The sequence below is a fragment of the Mus pahari genome, chromosome 23, assembly GCF_900095145.1.
Source record: "Mus pahari chromosome 23, PAHARI_EIJ_v1.1, whole genome shotgun sequence".
Lineage (NCBI taxonomy): Eukaryota > Metazoa > Chordata > Mammalia > Rodentia > Muridae > Mus > Mus pahari.
Genome location: NC_034612.1, coordinates 33,929,651 through 33,944,425, shown reverse-complemented (window position 1 = coordinate 33,944,425; position 14,775 = coordinate 33,929,651). Strand labels below are relative to the sequence as shown.

Below are 14,775 nucleotides of genomic sequence, written 5' to 3'. Positions count from 1 at the left end.
CCTCCCTCCCTCCCTCCCTCCCTCCCTTCCTTCCTTCCTTCCTTCCTTCCTTCCTTCCGAGTTAGGGAGACAGCTTGGACAGTCAGGTGCTCAACTTGCCAAGCATGAAAACTTGAGGTTGGTGGTTGGAAAAATGACTGGGCATGTCACATCTGGTGATGCTCATGACCTAACGCTGAGGAAGGAGCCTGAGACGAGAACCCCTGGGGCTCACGGGCTACCCAATCCTGCAGCCCCAGTACATCGAGAGACCCTGTGTGTAAAGCCAAGGTGGGTGGTACCTCAGGAACATCCCCCACAAGGACACGGCGTCTGTATCCTCACACACAACTCCACAGCAACTGCATGCACGCCCATCCAGGGTCATACCTTCATACAATCTGTTTTAGTTGCGCTCTTAATCAGGATTTTCTTAATTGCATAATGCTGACCATCTAATTTGTTCCGGACCTAAAAGAAAAGAAAAAGTATTAAATTCCACCGAATACAACTGACTAAAGGAATTCATCTCATGTAAGCTTTGGTAACCCAAACCAACTAGAGATCAAATTAAGCTAAAGCCACTACAAGAGAGAAAGCCAGCCCTGGTCGCCGCCATCTTTTTTTTTTTTTTTTAAAGATTTATTTATTTTATGTATATGAGTTCACTGAAGCTGTACAGATGGTTGTGAGCCTCCATGTGGTTGTTGGAAATTGAGTTTTTAGGACCGTTGCTTGCTCTAGTCAACCGTACTTGCTCTGGTTGGCCACTCGCTCAGTCCCTGCTCGCTCCAGCCCAAAGATTTATTTATTATTATGTCTAAGTACACTGTAGCTGTCTTCAGACACACCAGAAGAGAGCATCAGACCTCATTACAGATGGTTGTGAGCTACCATGTGGTGGCTGGGATTTGAACTCAGGACCTTCGGAAGAGCAGTCGGTGGTGCTCTTACCCACTGAGCCATCTCCCAGCCCCAGCCCTAGTCTTCTCGAGCAGGACCTTTGCAAGTGAAACTGCTTCCTACCCTAGCAGCTTCCGGACTGAAGCAGAGAAATGTTAGAAAGCTCTGCATACAGCCCCAAACACAGAAACATGATTACTTTTAGTGACATGATTTTTTTTTTTTTTTATTTATTCTTTTTGAGACCAGGTCTCAAGTAGCCCAGGCTGGCCTCAAACTCACTTTGTAGCCAAGGATGACCCTGAACCTGTGATCCTCCTGACTCCTGTTCCCTCAGGCATGCAGCCCTGTGGGTCTGAGTCGTGATGGGGATCAGATCCAGGACTTAGGGCGTGCCAGGCCTAAGAATCACCCGGCTGAGGCAGAGCTCCACAGCACAGCCTCCAGCACGCTGTTTTTAAGTTTCAACTTCGAGTATGAGTAAGGCCAATTTCTCATCATTCTCCTGAAAAATCTCTAAACTACAGATGGAAACTACTCAATTTCATTTTTATTAAGTTTGTTCTTTGGTGTCACACTTGAACAAACGAAAGTCACTGTCATCTCCCACCCTTGTAATCCCCTTTCCTCCCTACAAATCCATTTCCCACATTCGACTCTTTTTACATCACTTGTTTGTACTTTCATTTTTGCTTCCTTTGTTTCAGGCAAGATCTCACCATGCAGCTTTAGACAAGATCTCACCACGCAGTCCTGGCTGGGCTGGCATTTGCTCTGTAGACCAGGCTGGCCTCAAATACCGAGATCCACCTACCTCTGCCATCCTAGGACTTTAAAGATGTGTGCCACCATGCTGAGCTTATAGCACATTTTTAATAACCCTAAACTACAGGATAAAAATCCAAAGTTTCTAGAACTATCTAAACAATCAATGACCTATCAGCTGCCTGTAAATGATAAGCGAAAATAAAAACACGTGATTTTAGGCATCTTTCGGTACTTCTAATCATAATAACAAAATACCTTTTCAAAATGCATACATTTACAGCATAATAGGTCAAGTTGAGCCAAAAGGGGGGAAAAAAAAGACCTTGTAAACTCTTCCATATCCTCCTTTCCCTAAGATGGCGAGCTCTTCAAATTCATTTAAGTAGCGTGAAGTTTGTGCTTCGAAGGCTATCTCTCTGGATCTGAAAGTTAAACACAAATAGGCCGTCAGTATTTCGATGTGACAATCAAAGGCATGGACTGGGTTCCCAACCTGCTGAGACTCATTTATCAGCAAACTGCAAGGCAGAAAGAATCAGCTGCAAGCTAACCTCTAATTTCCTATGAGAAGAAAATGGCTAGGTAAATAGAGTGTAGTAAGAATAGCAAGAGGGCTCATTAAAGTTAGTAATTAGCATTCCAGGAGAAAGCAGCGAGGATGCTTTATATACAGCAGCAACGAGACAGAAGATGTAATTAGCGTAAAGATTTAGGGAAGCTTTTTCTTTTCTTCTGAGCGACAGGGTCTCCAGTAGCCGGAGATGACTCTTAGATTTCTGAACCTGCTGATATTACCTCCAAAGTGCCAAAGTTACAGTTGTGCACATCCATTACCTGCTAGTTTGACTTAGATTTCTTGTTTTAGTGGTTTGAGGGGTGGGGGTAGCTGGGAATTCGAGACAAGATCTTACTCTGGAGTCCACTGGCTTCTGGAACTCAGGAAGGTCAAAGTTGGCCTTCAACACATGGCTAGCCTCCCATTTCTGTGTGCCATGTGCTGCGGTTCCAGTTATACCCTTCCACACAACTCCCAACCTTAACCTCTGGAATGACGCTGCTTCCTTACAGGGTTTAAAGAGTTTGTGAGTAAGCCGGGCGTGGTGGCGCACGCCTTTAATCCCAGCGCTTGGGAGGCAGAGGCAGGCGGATTTCTGAGTTTGAGGCCAGCCTGGTCTACAGAGTGAGTTCCAGGATAGCCAGGGCTACACAGAGAAACCCTGTCTCGAGGGGGAAAAAAAAAAAAAAAAGAGTTTGTGAGTAAGGTAAAAGGCCAATGGTGGTCTCCTAAACGAAGTAGCAGCAGTCGAATGAATGGTGGCGTTTGCTGGACATGGGTGCACACTCTATAATCCCAGCAGGAGGACCTCCAGTAGAAAGACAGTTTAGGTTGCACAAGACTTCTGAGTCAAAACAAACAAACAAAAAACCAAACAAACAAAAAAACCCAAAACACAACAAAACAACCAACCAACCAGGGAAGAGGGCTGTGTGGAGGCTCTGTGGAGAAAGCATTTGCTGCCTGTGAGCATGAGTGTTGCAGTGCAGAGCCCGGTGCCAACATCCATGCCTGCCAGGCATGGCGGCCCACCTTCAGTTTCAGCAGCAGGGAGGAAGAAACAAAGGAAGCCCAGAGCAAGCGAGCTGGCCAGACTAAAGGAATCGGAAAGTTTCGCATGCAACGAGACCTCCGTATGTAACAGGAAGCAAGATGGAGAAAAACAGCTTTATCAACCTCTGGCCTCCAAGTGCAGTGGCACATGGGTGCATGCAAACATATACACTCAAACACAGAGCGAGCCGGGCAGTGGTGGCGCACGCCTTTAATCCCAGCGCTTGGGAGGCAGAGGCAGGTGGATTTCTGAGTTCGAGGCCAGCCTGGTCTACAGAGTGAGTTCCAGGACAGCCAGTTCCAGGACAGCCAGGGCTATACAGAGAAACCCTGTCTCAAAAAAACAAAAAACAGAAAAAAACAAAAAACAAAAACAAACACAGAGAGATGGAGAGGGAGAGCTTGATGCCAGCACTCAGAAAGTGTGCACATACACACTCAAACACACACAGAGGCGGCAATCTCAGCACTCAGAAAGTGTGCACATACACACTCAAACACACACAGAGAGGTCAATCTCAGCACTCAGAAAGTGTGCACATACACACTCAAACACACACAGAGACAGCAATCTCAGCACTCAGAAAGTGTGCACATACATACACTCAAACACACACACACAGAGAAAGACTTTATGCCTGCCAGGAGGACCAAGAGTTCAAGATCAGCCTCAATTCACGGCAAACATGAAAGCAGCCCCTGCTACATGAGACCCTGTCTCAGAGACGGGAAGGGCAAGCTGACGAGGAGCCGCACGCAGCGGGGAACAGGACAAGCAAAGGAAACTCCAGCAGTGCATGTGCAGGCCTCAAGCTGTGCGCTTGCCTAGTGCAGACAGACATGGCGGTGGGCAGGGCCTGTAACCCAGCACGCTGGACAGTGGCAGGAGAGAGCTAACGTCCAGGCCAGACTGGGCTACACAGCAAGACTACGTCTCAAAACACAAAGAATAAAGGGGTAATTTTTATAAACTTGTTTTGATTTCTTTTACTTATCTGAGCTAGTGAAAAAGCACAGGATACATACCTGATTTTCTGCATGTAAGAATTATCTTGACAAGGATCCTAAAACCAAAATATTGTCTTTAAGAACCACGTGAAACATTTGATGAACAAGGAATCAAACTCAACATCCCAATAACTCGAGTGCTCAAATACCCAAAAGTAGGCCACAGTCTAGCGCTTTACTTCTTTATTAGGGCTTCTGGGAAACAGATTTTTCCATGTAGCAAAATTTGGCCTTAGACTCATAATCCTGCAGGGTACTTGGATTACAAACCTGAGCCCTCGACATAAGGATAATGGCTTTCTCTTGTTTGTTTTTGGTACAGGGTGTCGATGTCGCCTTGGCTAGCTTTGGTCACCATGTAGACAAGCTAGTCTCAAACTTACAGCTATCCTCTTTGGCACTGTCTGAGTGCTGGGGTTACAGGACTAAACCACGTGCCCAGCTAAAGTAACATTATAATGTTACTTAATAGTTCACGATTTTAAATATTTCCAAGCTGAGAACTCATCTGCAAGGAGCTCCATGAGAGAAAACTGAGTGCAGAGAAACCGACTCCTCCACCGCCACTGTGACCACCCCCTTTGGAGCCCTCCTCCTGCCCGTGCCCTGCCCTTGACTCTCTCCACCATGGAGACTTCCAGCATGGGATCAGACGTGAGCCTGTTAAAATGTTCTTATGCTCCGAATCCTGCAATGTTTCCTGCGTCTACTCAGTGTAAAACCAAGTTCCTTAAAACGCTCTCAAGATCACGTTTGTTATCCCAGCACTAAGGTGGCTTAGGTTGGAGGGAGAGAGAGTCGAGGTCGGCATGGGCTGCAGAGGTCAAGAACTGCCTGGGCTAGCGAGCTGCTGTGACTGTCCAGCCTGCGATTTATGTTGCCACCCAGTGAGGAAGGTGGGAGGAGGAACAATCCCACACTCCCATGGCCCCTCCCATCCTCCCATGGCCCTGCCCACACTCCCATGGCCCCGCCCACCCTCTGTACTCCTCCCCTTTACCTGCTCTGTCTAAATGCAAGGCAGCCTTGCAAAACTGAGCAGCACACCACCACCAGCACACACCCAGCTAAGGCTCCATCGAAGTCGTGGCTCTTCCTGGAACACTTCCCCCCAGGCCCCTGCAGTTAACTCCCTCTCAGCCGTGGACATGCCCACTCTCTCAGCGAGGCCCGTGTGGCCACAAGCCCTCCCAACATTCCCTAACCCCTCCACTACCTGCCTGTGTGCCTCCCCACATCGGTTCTAACTTTCCCTACTGTTTCCTGCCCCCTGCATCAGAACATAAGCGTCATGGCAGTTTAGACTATTCTCTTTCCTTCCCCCCTCCCCAGCACCCATAAAATAGTATAGCATAGTAAATATTAGTAACAACTATTAATATTGTCAACTTGACCAAGTTTCTATTTAAGAACAATTCATATAATGCTTTTAAAAATTATCATTCTCTTTTTCTACTTCTTCTTTTTTTTTTTTTTTTTTTGTGCTGAGGATAGAGCCCACAGCACTAGGCACACGAGGAGAATCCCCTGCCACTGAATCACACAAAATACGGGAAAACAACAGTGTTCTTTTCTCTTTCTTTCTCTTTGTAATGCATTTCATGAGTATGAGTGTTTTTGCCTACATGTACTGACCTCATTCAGTGCCTGGTGCTTGTGGAGGTCACCTCACAGTTAGTTACCAATGGTTGTGAGCCACCCTGTAGGTGCTAGGAACCAAACTTGGGCCCTGTGGAAATGCTCGTAACTGCTGAGCCATCTCTTCGGCTCCCACATACAGTTGTTCTAAGATTCAAACGTACAAAGTGCATACAAACATACAAAGTGCATACAAACATACAAAGGCACCAGGTAGGGCTTACCTGACGGACTCTCTCTTTGGCAGACCTCATTAAATGAGTGATGGCTCTGTTGTGGTGGAGTCTCAGAGAGCTAAACTCATCACTGCAGGTAAAGGAAGAAAGCAGCCCCATCTTGATAAAAGTCTGGCACAGTACTATAAGAAAAAGACCATGATAAGCTGTTATTAGAAAACTGACAACAGGCAGGGCAAGGTTAGCAAACGGACCTGTAACCCCAACATGCAGGACCTGTAACCCTGGCATGCAGGACCTGTGACCCCAGCTGCAGGACCTGTGACCCCAGCATGCAGGACCTGTGACCCCAGCATGCAGGACCTGTGACCCCAGCATGCAGAACCTGTAACCCCAGCATGCAGGACCTGTAACCCCAGCATGCAGGACCTGTGACCCCAGCATGCAGGACCTGTGACCCCAGCATGCAGGACCTGTGACCTCAGCATGCAGCACCTGTGACCCCAGCATGCAGCACCTGTGACCCCAGCATGCAGGACCTGTAACCCCAGCATGCAGGACCTGTAACCCCGGCATGCAGGACCTGTAACCCCAGCATGCAGGACACTACAAAGGATCCTGAGTCCAGGTCACCTATCAGCTGCCCAGCAACCTTAAGGCTATCCTGGGCTAAATGAGACCTTGTCTCAAAAAGGGAGGGGGACACAGTAGATGGACATGTAGACTGTGTACCAGATGTCTCAATAAAAGGTGTTTCTGTAGAGATATCCTTAATTTATGCATAAAGAAATACAGACAGGGTGAAGTGTAGTGGTTCACACTACACCAGAAATGGAAGAGAAAGAGAAAAACCAAGATGGAGAGGGAGAACAGGAGAACAGGGAAGACAGGAAAGGTGCAAGAAAGCAAGAGCAGGGAGGGTGTGGTGGTGCACGTCACTAACCCCATCCATCAAGAAGCCTCAGAGGCAGGAGGATCACTGTATGAAGCCAGCCTGGTCTACAGAGTGAGTTCCGGGTCAGCCAGGGCTACACAGAGACACCCTGTGTCACAGCAGGGGCAGCGAGTCGGGGTAGGGGAAGGAGGAGGAGAAAGTGCTAGAGGTGGAGGAAGAAGAGGAAGAGGAAGGCAAAGAAGATGAAGAAAAAAGAGAAAAGAAAGCAGAGTGAAGAGCTGGCTCAGTGGTTAAGAGTGCTGGTTGCTTTTCTAGAGGTCTTGGGCTCAATTCCCAGCACCCACAAGGAGGCTCACAAGTCATCTGTACTTCCAGGAGATCCAACGTGCTGCACAGATATACGTGCAGGCAAAAGCCTAGACACATAAAATAATTTATCTTTAAAGGAAAGAAAGAAGAGAGAGCAAAGGACAAGGAGAAGGGAGAGAGATGAGAAGAGAAGAGGGGGAAAAGAGAGGCAGTAGACAGAGAAGAGAGAGAGAGGAGGGGCGGGGAGGGGGAAGGGTAAGAAAGAGGATGGGAGATAAAAAAGGAACACCAATAGGGCTGAGGCTGTCCCTCCCTCTGCAGTAAAGCCCTGGGTTGACGCCCAGCACCACCAGAACGAACCCAGAAGGAATGCACAGAAAGTCTAGAGGACTGGTTAGGGTGTCTGCCTTGGGTACATGAAGCCCTGGGTTAGATCACTATACAAACTGGGTGTGGCAGCACATCAGCTGCACCCCAATGCTTGGGAGGTAGAGGCAGGAGGGGTTCAAGGTCAGCTTCTGATACATAGAGTCGGAGGCTAGCCTGGGCTTCCAAAAACCAAAACCTAGGTGAGGTCTAGAGATGTCTCAATGCTTTCCTCAGAGAGGGGAGGCCCTGAGTTTAATCTGCAACACTCTCCAAACAGAGAAAGCAGAACGAGGTTTAGCTGCCCACCAACCAGAGCCTAAGAAAGCCTCGAGAATTATATGAATAGCATATTACTGCCACCAAACAGTTTTTTAATTTATGGATCACATGTAATTTTATACTTAGAAGAAATTACACAATGGAAAACTGAAAAGAATGTAAGGAATGGGAAATCACCCACACTTCTTTTGCACGCAATTTTTACACACCAGCTGCTTCTCAGAGTCACAGCACTAAGGGAAGTGTCTTCTCCGAGCTCTCTTTAACAATACCTTCTTGTCACTCTTACTCACATTTAAACACCTGCTTGGAGTGAAGCGGGTTTGGCTCATGCACATGGCTCAAGTGTTCCAGTAGGGAGACGAGCAGCAGCTGGTTTGCCACCAGGAAAGGGAATGTGGGCTGCTGCAGGGGCTCTTTTAACACTTGGAGCTCTGCGGGGACATCGGACTCTAGAAACAAGAAAGGGGAAGAACATTACCGGCAAGCATGTCTCATGATGACAACATAGCATGTTCTAATGGAGACAACACAAATAATGGAACTGAAGGGGACCAACCCAGTCAGAGTGGTCATGGTGAGTCGGGTTAGGAAGGTTTTCTGCAGCTGGGGAGCCGGCTCAGTGGATAATGTGCATACCATGTGTGCCTCAGGCCCAGTGTTTACATCCCCAGAACCCAAAGAGAGGTGGAGCAGGTAAGGTGACACCACCCTGTAATTCCAGTGCCTCTGATAGGATGTAGAAAGTTATCTAACTAGACTAGCCAAGTCTGCAAGTTCCAGGTTCTCTGAAAGACCACACTTGAGTGAAGATGGTGAGAGCATTTGAGGAAGACACCCAATGCCTGGACCCACATACATTTGAACATACAGACACACAAACACACACACACCACACATACACCCAGTGCCTGTACCAACACACATTTGAACACACACACACACCCAAACACACACGCACACGCGCACACACACACACACACACACACACACACCACATATACAGACATTTTTAAAAAGGGTAAGACTTTTCTGGAGGTGAACTTGAGTTGAAGCTGAAAGCTGGAGGACCAGGGTGGCCTCGAACTCACAGCAGTCCTCCTGCCTCTGTTCCCAATGCTGGGTTACAGGCTAGTGTTACTGTGACCTTCAAGCTTCTTTATACTCAGTATTTCTCTTTTCTGCAATAAGAAAAGTCTATTTTTTCTGGTCTTTTTGGGGGGCGTTGAGGGTAAGGGCAGATTAACTCTAGGGTCACCAACATGACAGGCAAGAGCTCTTACTGCTGAACTACAGCCCAGATAAAAAACTACTCTTTAATATAAAAAACAACTAATAATTAAATCTACTTAAGAACTTAAGAAATGGGGGCTGGAGAGATGGCTCAGCGGTTAAGAGCACTGACTGCTCTTCCAGAGGTCCTGAGTTCAAATCCCAACAACTACATGGTAGGTAGCTTACAACCATCTGCAATGGGGTCCAGTGCCCTCTTCTGGTGTGTCTGAAGACAGCAACAGCATCCTCATATACATAAAATAAATCTTTAAAAAAAAGAAGAAAAGAAGAAAAGAAAAAAAGAGGAGAAAGACAGAAAGTTAAAGTGGGGTAAGGAGTTGGGGTGGACCTCTGGAGGGTTAGGGAGCAATAGGAAGTGAATATGATCAAAATACAGTGTATAAATATGAATTTCTACAAATAATAAAGTATATATTTTTTAAAAATATCTGAGGATCTGTCTTAGTTGGTAGAGTCCTTGCCTAGCAGACATGAATTTCTGGGTTCAATGCCCCCTAAAACCAGGCACAGTTGTCACACATAAGTGCCTGTGATTCCAGCAACGGAGAGGGAGAGGCAAGAGGATCATAAAGTTTAAGTTTATCCTCAGCTACATGACAAGTGAGAGGCTAACTCGGGATACATGGAACCCTAATGCTAACAAGATACTATAAAACAATTTAAGAAGATGACAACGTTGAAAAGGCCAATACAGGCTAGAAAACTGGCTCAGCAGTTAAGAATACATACCCCTGCAGAGGCCCGAGATTCAGTTTCCAGCACCCACACCAGGGGACGCAGAAATCCAGCTCCAGGAGGATCCCACGCCTCTGGCCTCTACAGGGACCTGCTCTCACGCGCACACCCCCACACAGAGTCACACAGAATTAAAAATATTCTTTTAAAGGCTGACAGACACTCAAAGTAAGTAAGGTGGAAAAGGAAGGCTGAAGAAAGTCCCAACTTCCTGGCCGCAGGTACGAGCAGAAGAGGAAACATAAGGAAACGGAGACATGACTCCAAGTTCTCAAAAGTACAAAGATGTCAGCTGCAGTTGCGAGCCGAACTGAGTTCTAGCCCCTTGCCAAGCAGGATGTCAGTAAGCATACAAGACAGATAATCCGATTCAATCTCAGGGAAACATGTTCCCGACAGCCCAACCGTTGTAAGTCAGCAAGAGAAAGGCTCCGCCTGGTCAATCAGTCCTCGTGCCAGCTACCTGGGAGGCTTCAATGGGCAACTTAATGACACCCTGTCTCAAGGACGCAAAGTTAACAGAGCGATGGGACGGGAGCTCAGCTTCAAGGCACTTGACTAGCGTGCACAAGATCCTAGTTCAATCCCCAGCTTTAAAAAAAAAAAAAAAGGTATTGTTATCATATCGTATTGTATTGTTTTGTTTTCAGACAGGTTGAAGGATTAATCCAATGTAATAGTTTTGAAACACAGGTGACGGGCGGGTGAGATGGCTCAGCGGTTAAGAGCACTGACTGCTCTTCCGGAGGTCCTGAGTTCAAATCCCAGCAACCACATGGTGGTTCGCAACCACCCATAATGAGATCTGAAGACAGCTACAGTGTACTTACATCTAATAAATAAATAAAATCTTAAAAAAAAAAAAAAAAGAAAAAGAAACACAGGTGACTAAATGAATGACTTGGAATACTGACTAGGTTCAAGACTGCCGTTTGCTGCAGAATTCCTGCAATGAACTGCTAATGTTACATTGAGGCTTTGAATTTTCTGACTCTACCATCAATTGGCAGTACGATCTCTTCAAAGCATTGAGACCCACCTGTAAAACGTCACTTAACTATTGGCCTTACACCATTAAAAGTGATATTAAATGTTCCACAGACCTTTATATGTTGAAAAGAGAATAATTAGCTGTGTGGGCATTCTCCATCTCTTTAGAAGAAACATCACTATGGAAGCAGAGCAGTATTAACAGGAAGAGGAAAGAAGTCTTAAAGTTTGTCCAAGATCACTCCCTTCCAGAATAATCTTTGGTTTGCAGAAACTCTTATCACCAAGTCACAGAAAAGATGGACTTGCATGTTTACAGCTGGGCCCTTTCCTATGACACACACTTTCTTGGCTCATGAGCTACAGTAACATGCCACTTGCTGTGTGGGGAAAAATCTGCATATTCATTTGAAAAGTTATCTTACAACCAGCCTCTATAAAGCCTACTGAGTCACCACTATGAACAACTTTTATTTCTCATTGTGGTCAATTATTACAGGCAGGATTTAAAAATTAAAATGGAAAAAAAAACCTGAATTTAGTGTACACTCCTAACTCCACTACAACATACTTATTTCGAGCTTCAATGTATTCTGTGGAATAGTATACAGCTAAAACCTCCTTGGATGTATGTTTTGGGGGCTGGAAGATAAACCCAAACATCATCCTAAAACATCCTCTGTCACAATTATCCTTCTGTTGTTGTTGTTAGTTCGAGACACAGTCATATGTACTGCAAACTGCCCTGGAACTCAACCTGAAGCTCGGGCTGACCTTCAAATCCCCATCCTCCTGCCTCCACTTTCCATATGTCTGAGTTACAAGCATGCACCACGACTCAGTGTATTCACTATCGACAGCACAATTTCATTTTTAAAACGGCTCAAGCAACTGGTAACAACCAACTGCACTTTCTGTAAAATACCAGAACGCTGACCTACACAGAATCGATGTTTTGCAGACCACTCGCCTTACGTTACACAATTTGATTCACATGTATCAAAGGAGAAATCATTACTTATCTAATCATTACTTAGCTCATTCTAGCAGTGAACAAAGATTACACTCAGCGAAGAAAAACAAGACGTGGAGGTGAAAAGTGGCCTCGGGGAAGTGGCGCAGAACAGAAGTCAAGAAATGTAAATGCCCACAAACGGGCAGATCGTAGACGCTCTTGTCATAAATATTTACCTAACCCTTGGTGGCCCGCCCGCCACCTCCCGGTGCCCTACAGCTCTGGGCCCGAGTTCGAGCCCCGAGGTGGCCCAGGATCTTAGGGGACCACCGGGAACCACCGGCGCGCAGGGAACTCAGGTGGTCTGTGACCCGTGGGACTGCGCGAGCCACCCCTGTCTCACCATCATACTTGGGGTCCGACCCCTCTGCGGGGAAGTCGATGGCAGGAGGCGCGGCCACCGCCCCCGCCGCGTCGTCGTCCGCGTCGCGCTCGCCGTCCACGGAGCTGCCCCCCAGCATCGCGGTTCGGAGCCTGGATAGCAACCTCGCTCTGCCGGTCCCCTGACGCTGCGGGCCACTAGAGCCTCCCCCCCGAGCCGGAAGTAACCCAGAACCCAACGGAAGTCCCGCCCCTGTGACCAGGAAGTTTCTGGGGGGGCGGGTTTTCTCTGTCCCGCCCCTTTTTTCTGTAAAGGAAATGATTGGCTGATCCACTGCGGGTGTGACCCGAGTGGACAGGACAAGCAGGGATGTCCCGGCGCGGCGTGGTGCGGCGCTGGCTGTGTAAGAAGGCCATTTCTCCTTGACCCTGGTGGGGTGTGTCTGGTTCTCCTCTGCTCTTCCCATATTATGCCTGTAGACATCATAAACGCTCAGATCTCACACCTGCAAGCTTTTTTTTTCTGGAAAGTCTAATAAGCAAGGTGACCCACACTCGGAAAGACAAAGACCGCGTGTTTCTCGCTCAGATGCAGCTATCCTAACCTGTAATGGATATACGTGGGAGTGAGTGTGGGTAAAGCCTAACAAACCAGAAAGGAGACCAAGAGAGGGTGAAAACTGATGTTGGGGCAAGGGCAAAGTAAAATAGACACAGAAAATAAACCGAGGGGGAAGATACGTGGCGCGCGGGGGAGGGGGAGACCGGGAAAGTAGAAGCAGTATTTTATGGATTTTGGTATACTAAATCAGCTCTGCCTTCATATGTGTGCCTGTTGCCTATGGAGGCCAGAAGAGGGCATCAGATCCCCTGGAACTGGAGTTACAGAGGCTTGATAACTGCTGAGAATTGGACTAGGTCCTCTACAAGAGCAGCAAATGCTGTTAACTACTGAACCATCTCTCCAACCTCTTTGTGTGTTAATTTTGAAAATTCAGCTACCTAAGGGATCTAATTTTAGAAGTGATGCTCTTTTATATATATAATAACTATATTTTAAAAAGAAAAAATATCACCCATCATAGTGGTTTATATACTTCTAATTTTTATATTTGAGCACTTGAGAGGTAGAAATCAGGAGTTCAAGTACATAGTGAGTTTGAGGCTGAATTAAATGATACCCTGTTTCAAAACAAAACCAAACTTATCTACAAGTCCTGACTTGAGTAGAGCAAACTTGCTTTGATCCATCACAGACCATAGCAAAATGGGAAATGCCAGAGAGAATCTAATCTAAAGGAAATTCTTGGGTTTTGAGACTAGCTTTCCAGTTCGTTTCAAACCAGAGTTTTTTTCCTTGTGATCACCCAGAACCCACCCACCCACCTCCAGACTACCCTGGATATCGCAGAGCTTGACGTTGATTCAAAAATCCATGCTGGGACTCGGGAGTAAGTTTACTTGTTGCTCAAGCCTAAGGACCTGAATTCAGATCCCCAGAAACCCACACAAAAGCCATTGGCTACAACTGGGCATGTTATACTAGAGCCTGCAAGGGACAGAAGCTGGAGAATCCTTGGGGCTTGCTGTCCAGCCAGTCTAACCCAATCGAGAGCTCCAGGCTCCATGAGGAACCCTGTCTCAAAAACATACATACATACATACATGCATGCATGCATATATACATACATGCATATGCATATATATGGTGGAGAAGGCTCAGTGATTGAGAGCATTTGTTCTTTCAGAGGACCTGAGTTTGATTTTCAGCACCCATGACTAGCAGCTCAAAACTATCTGTAACTCCAGCTCCAGGGGATTCAACACCTACTGGCCTCTGTGGGCATACACACAAACACGCGCACACATATACACATGCACACACACCCTCACACATACACACATATACATACACATACCCTCACACACATATACATACACACATACACACAAATACACACACACACACACATTTAAAGAGATAAGGTAATGAGCAGTAAAGAAAAACTTGACAGCATCCTCTGGCTGCCACATATGCATGCACCTGAACATGTACACATGAATATACCACACATAAACATACAACTGTTTTTTAAAGGTTACCGTCTTTGTCCTCTGGTAATGTCCCTGCTTTGATTGTCAGTGCGGCGCTGTTGAAAAGAATCCATAGTCGCTCTCAATGCAGATAATACAGCTGGCATGAGCATCTTGTTTTGTACTCTGAATTTAGCGTGGTATACAAAATTGGTAGAGTTGACATTTTTATTTTAATGTATGTTCCATATAGAGTCACACGATTTTATACAGCCTCTCTCATGTGTGGGAAGAGAGCAGTCCTCCTGGAGAGTGATTTAACTGAATGCACCCATGTTTTTTTTTTTTTTAATTTATTTATTATTATATGTAAGTACAATGTAGCTGTCTGTCTTCAGACACACCAGAAGAGGGCGTCAGATCTCATTACGGATGGTTGTGAGCCACCATG

At 46.4% G+C, this 14,775-nt stretch overlaps 1 protein-coding gene across 1 annotated transcript in view; it reads right to left on the bottom strand.

Moving 5' to 3' along the window:
* Eif2ak1 (eukaryotic translation initiation factor 2 alpha kinase 1) overlaps positions 1–12,524 on the bottom strand; it is a 35,826-nt gene extending 23,302 nt beyond the window's left edge. Inside the window, exons 1-6 of the mRNA XM_021186627.1 lie at positions 12,313–12,524; positions 8,227–8,385; positions 6,130–6,263; positions 4,286–4,323; positions 1,973–2,072; positions 370–450 (exon numbers count right to left, since the gene is read on the bottom strand). Coding sequence (XP_021042286.1) covers positions 370–450; positions 1,973–2,072; positions 4,286–4,323; positions 6,130–6,263; positions 8,227–8,385; positions 12,313–12,430 — 630 coding nt within the window. The 5' untranslated portion in view covers positions 12,431–12,524. The remainder of the gene's footprint in view (positions 1–369; positions 451–1,972; positions 2,073–4,285; positions 4,324–6,129; positions 6,264–8,226; positions 8,386–12,312) is intronic.
* Between the last annotated feature and the right edge of the window lie 2,251 nt (positions 12,525–14,775).